At 34.3% G+C, this 6,207-nt stretch overlaps 1 protein-coding gene across 1 annotated transcript in view; it reads left to right on the top strand.

The window, feature by feature from the left end:
* LOC142343862 (uncharacterized) overlaps positions 1 to 1,096 on the top strand; it is a 9,311-nt gene extending 8,215 nt beyond the window's left edge. The window contains exon 4 of the mRNA XM_075395234.1: positions 1 to 1,096. This exon is cut by the window's left edge and continues 301 nt beyond it. Within this exon, the coding sequence (XP_075251349.1) occupies positions 1 to 863 (863 nt within the window). The 3' untranslated portion in view covers positions 864 to 1,096.
* Positions 1,097 to 6,207: the final 5,111 nt, after the last annotated feature.

Here is a 6,207-nt window from a genome sequence, read left to right as displayed (position 1 = left end):
CTGGTGCAGAATCCACCACTTCAGGTCCAGAATCCACCACTTCAGGTCCAGAATCCACCACTTCAGGACAAAAATCCACCACTTCAGGTCCCGAATCCACCACTTCAGGTCCAGAATCCACCACTTCAGGTCCAGAATCCACCACTTCAGGTCCAGAATCCACCAATTCCGGACCAAAATCCACCACTTCAGGTCCAGAATCCACCACTTCAGGACCAAAATCCACCACTTCAGGCCCAAAATCCACCACTTCAGCTCTAAAATCCACCACTTCCGGACCAAAATCCACCACTTCGGGTTCAGAATCCACCACTTCAGGTCGAGAATCTACCACTTCTGCTCCTGAGTCCACCAAATATGATCCCAAATCGTCCATTTCAGTGTCAAAATCTACCACTTCTGTTTCGGAATCCACAACTGCTGTTCAGGAATCCAGAATCTTGGGTGCGGATTCAAGTACTCATTCTCCGGAATCAATAATAACAAGTCCAGGATCCACAAAATCTACAAACGAATTCAAAATTGCCTCTTCGGTACCTAGGGTCTCTGATGCACCATCAACTACTGCCATAACTCCCTGGAATAGTATTGATTTTAAAACTACCTCTTTACGAGCACCATCATCTGTTTCGATGTCAATAACTACCAGTACCCGCGAACCATGGTCATCCAAAAGTTCATCGCCAGAAACAAATCCGGCAACTGAAGTCTTATTGACAGAAGTAGGCAACGACAATACTGAGCAACAACCGGCAGATATTCAAGAAAATAGCGCGACATTTACTCATGGGAAAACACCGGATAGCTATTCCAAAATGGCTTCTATGCTGCTCCTGATTGCAATGATGCACCTGTTTCAATAAACTTTGAAACTTGTCAAAAAATTTTTAACAAGTACGGCCCAATCAAAAACAAACATTGCCAACAAAAACATCAAAAATTTGTGTCAAAACACGTAGACTTACGTTAGAATTGAGTAATAGCATTATTTTTTAATATTTAATCGGTGTTCATGTTTTTGCGAGTACTAATAGATTCTTGAAAATCTGAAAAAATGATGCCGAATCAGGTCAATTTATTTAATAAATACGGTTAATAAGAGAAGAGACAATATGAAATTATTCATGTTTTATTGGTATCATGAGGCAACGAATCGTTTCAAAACGTTGAGTTCGATTCATATAATAGAATTGAATAGAAAGGTTGTGAACATACATGGGGGGGGGGTGGGGTGGGGGGGGGGCATAATTTGAAAAAGTCAGCACTGCCAAGGTTGAGATGCACCACCCAAGCCGGCTGTAATCAGACAGACATGTTCCGCGCACAGGATGATAAGTCGCAACCCAGCGAACAGGGCCTGATGGCAGCAAGCCTATGACTGGAATGTGTAACCAGAGCTGCATGCAGACCTTATATGGTCTGATTGTATATAACTCATATAGAAATATTCTCCAACCTTTGACTGGTACTCAATGGGAAACTTGCCATTTCAAGGCATGCATGAGCTAAAAATAACGGCAAGGGTCCGGCCGATTTTTATTACCAACATCAATGCGTTTACAGTTATTTTTCGGTTTGAAAATTAACCAAATTAAAAACCTATAGTGTTTCGACAATGATAGAACAGAAAGAAAAATCAGTCTCGTAGAAATTTCAGTCTGTAGAATAAAAAATCGCGCTCTTCAATTATGGAAAGCACAGATATATACAACAAATTCCTATGAAAAGTAGTTTCAGCCAATTCTGACTACTCTTCGATTTACAAAAGATTCAATTACTCGCTACAAAAGTTTCATTAACCCAGTTACCATGAAAACAACCCAGCATGAGGTCTGCGACACAAGTTGGGTAGCAATAAAGGGGTCTGGTGCGATCCAACTCAATGGTCTAGAGAAATTTTGGTTGTTGCAATTTCTGTCTGGTCAACACCAAATTTTTAGTCTGTTAAGTCTGACCAATACCAATATTTTTTGGCACCGCAAATAAAGACAATCCGTTCAATCTGATCAATAACAATATTTTCGTCTGTTCGGTCTGGCCAAAACCCCCGTTTGCTTGTTTTTTGGTCTCGGCAAAATCCCTATTCAAAATCCAGAGGTCTTTGATTTTATTATTTTCACTTCTCGTTTAAAATGTGAAACAAATAATTACTTTTTTCGGATGCTTCTTCGTGTTCTAGCAAGTCTGATCAATGGCCTGAACCAGATTCCGTGCGGACTGGCCAAGGTCCAAAATTCCGTTAGGAATGGTCAAGGTCAAACATTTTGTGTGATCATTCTGTATCCTACTGAAGTCAAATTGAGATGAAAGCGTGCGCTGCAGTGGGCTGCAATGGAGTTCTTTAGAGAAACTACCCACCTGAACACAATTGCGATGTAAAATTGCGAGGCATTGGGCTGCAATTTGAGAACGTTTGAGGAATTACCCAATGACAAAAATTAGGATGTAGGGTCGGGCTGCAAGTGGAGAACATTTCGGGAATTAACCTCGCGCCAAAATTGTCATTTAAGAGTGGGCTGCAGTGGGCTGTAATGAAAGTAATTTTGATGAATCCCCCACGAAGTAAGAGTGCGCTGCAATTGGAGTCAGTGTTGACTTCCAACAAAAGGATTTAGAGACTTTACTCATGTTAATAAATATAAACTAAAATACTCAACCCTGATTGGTTGAAATTATGGAAATACCTTTCCATTTTATGTTTAACTGTTTTCCCGTTGGTAACACAACACGCTACCCCTTTAGTCGGTACCAGTCATACCTGATATAATAATAAATTATATTTCTCTCTCTCTCTACTCCGCTCTTGTTTTAGTATTGAGATATACGTTAGACTTTAGCATTTCGGCCGGTGCACTGTCTGCTGAAGCTCAGATAGAAGAGTAACAGACTAGAGATCTAGAACTTTAGTTAGTCAGGTAAGCCTTAAGATTATACGATATTCTTGAGACACCATAAGACAAGTAGAGTAACCTCTCAAGGTAACCCTACCTCAGCACACGTCTTATCTGGTTCGACCAGTGCCGGACTACATTGAACTAACAAGTTTTCATCTTTTTTTCTCCATAACGGAAAAAGTAACAATTAAACAAAATAATCTCTAGATATAACAAAACAATACTAACAATGGCCAGTAGTTACCTACAACAAACAACTGCTAACAATTACTTAATACCGTTTACAATCTCTGATGATTGTCCGCTAGAAAACCGCGAGACAATACACAGAATACTAAAAAATTTGAAGAATAACTTCTTCAAAGAAACAAAACACATACAACAAATCAGTATTCATAGAAATCATCTAGCACATTATCTACCAGTAATACTACTGGATAGAGACCAACTTAACAAACATTATGTATTCACATTAACAGATGAAACAAAAAACAAGAAAACGTTCTATAATTTTCAAAATGAAACAAAGTTATCAGATATGTTTAGAACATTCCTAAAAAGACATGAAGAAAGACAAGACAGATCAAAAATAACAGCAATACCAAATACATCATACGAATTACTCCGAAACAGAATCGGATACTTGGACGAACAACAAAAACAAATACAGTCAGTAAACGATAGACTCAGAAACGACATAATAAATTACAATAGTTGGTTAACAAAAATTATTGAACTAAGAACAGAACTAAAAACAGCCACGCTTGATATTATTCAAATTATTTCCGAATTTACATCCCTATTCTGGTTAGATAACTTTGAACACATTAACGAAAAACCAATAGAGTTTGGAGAAACATTTCTCGAAGAAATTGAAAATCTGAATGAAGAACTTAGACACATCTGGGACGGTGAGTATTATTCACCACACTTCGAAAGTACATTAAAAGTATGTTCGGACAGAATAAATTACATACAGGGACTAGAAGATTATGTACAAATAACGGATCAAGGACAGATAGGTTCCTCATCATTTAGCCTATCAAAATCACTAACAAATACGTCAACACCAAAAGACGTTCAAGTAAACACAAGTCTGCAATCAAAACAAAAATCTACAATAAAACCTGACAAACCACTTACGTCAAAATTATTCGGAAATCAACAAAACGTTGTAGACTATATTTATATTTCCGACTCGGATGAAAAAGAAAAAGAAATAAAAATTGGGAACTGGATACCACCAACAGTAAATCAGAGAGTTAGAAAGAAAACTCAACAAACGATGAATCAGGAATATATTAGAAATAATACTTATATAGGATCACTAAACAAAAACAATGATAATCACGATTTGCATTGGGAACAACAAATGTACAACTATAATTATTTAAAAGACGAAATTACTGAAAAAGTAACAAATCATACAAATAAATTAATAGACAATATAGAAAACAAATTCAGACAAATAAACGAAAACATGAAAAGAAAACAAGATGAAGCATTACAATCAATGTTTAACGGATTCGAAAGAACGATAAATGACATCAATTTACAATATAATACACGAACAGAAAACAGAAATGTAGAAAACAATAATATCCAAAACAACAGGCATGAAATTAGAACAGGAAGATCAACCCCAAGTACAACACATTCAAATACAACAGAAGAAAGAGAAACAACAGTAACAGAAGCCCCATTACCATTCTATAAACAATTGACATCAATGAGTATAAACGAAGAACCACAAATCTAACAAAACATAAGCAGTGGTTCAGTACCAACGACAATACCATTTGACGACACAGATCCAGCATATACTGTCGAAGAATCTCTAAACAGTATAGTAGCAGCAACGATATTTAGCAATGGTATAGAACCAGTAAACAAACCAAGACACCACCAATGGAAAGTAAAAAGAGCAGCCTTAATATTACACACACTACAAGGTCCAGCTCAAAAATGATATTCAACTCTACCGAGTGAAACCAAATTGGATTGGGAAAAATTTTGCAAAGAATTCTCAGATATGTCCGATTTTGAAAAATCAAAACAGCAAGCAAAAATAGTATTACAACAGTTACAAAAACATACAAACCAATCATTACGATCACTTGCTCTAAGAATGGAAACACTTGTCAAAACAGCATATTCACTATATACAGAAGATTATAGAAATAGTGTAATGAATCAAACATTCATAAGATGTTTGGACAACGAACTAAAAACAGCAGCATTGAAAAAAACATGCAAACCATAAACAAACACCAAGAGAACCAGAAATGCCATTTAAAGCACTAGTTGACAAAATAGACCAAATGGACTTAACAAGAACAATAACAAACAATCACAAACGTTTATATGAAATAAACCAAACTACCAATAACATTAATGATGAATTTAAACAAATGAACATAGCTTGTAAGAATTTAAACGACCTAAATCAAAACGACTTGGAACATTTTGAAGGAACGATTTGTAACGTTCTAAACGGAATAAATAACACATATGATAGAAAAAATTTTAAAGGAAGATCAAAATTTGCACAATTTTGCAGTTACTGTAGTTCACACGGTCACACAAAAGGCCGATGTTTTAAAAGACCAAGACGAGAAAGCATACCAAGACCCAAAGAAAAAACATTTTATGGTCATATGAGAAATAACCAAAATTTACCGAATAGAAGAATCGACTCCAACAATGTCAATGGAAGACAACTACCATCAACATCACCAGTGTACAACAGCTCAAGAAGCAGAACACCATATAGATCACAATCAAAAAATAACTACAATAATACGTCAAATTATCAAAGAAACAACGATTCAAATAACAAATATAACAAAAGAAACACAAGTTATAACAGAAACAATTTCAATAGAAGTAGAACAAACAGCTATAACAGAAACAATAGTTACAATAGATATAACAATAGTAGATCAAACTCAAGATACCCAAACCGTAGTCAACCAAGACACCAATCACCATTTAACAGAAATATTAATAACAATAGTAATAATAATAATAATAATAATAATAATAATAATAATAATAATAATAATAATAATAATAATAATAATAATAATAATAATAATAATAATAATAATAATAATAATAATAATAATAATAATAATAAAAATAATAATAATAAAAATAATAATAATAATAATAATAATAATAATAATAATAATAACAATAATAATAATAATAATAATAATAATAATAATAATAATAATAATAATAATAATAATAATAATAATAATAATAATAATAATAATAATAATAATAATAATAATAATAATAATAATAA

Source organism: Convolutriloba macropyga, chromosome 8 (genome assembly GCF_964194025.1).
Source record: "Convolutriloba macropyga chromosome 8, txConMacr16.3, whole genome shotgun sequence".
Taxonomy (NCBI): Eukaryota; Metazoa; Xenacoelomorpha; order Acoela; family Convolutidae; genus Convolutriloba; species Convolutriloba macropyga.
This window is presented reverse-complemented; position numbering and strand designations above follow the sequence as displayed.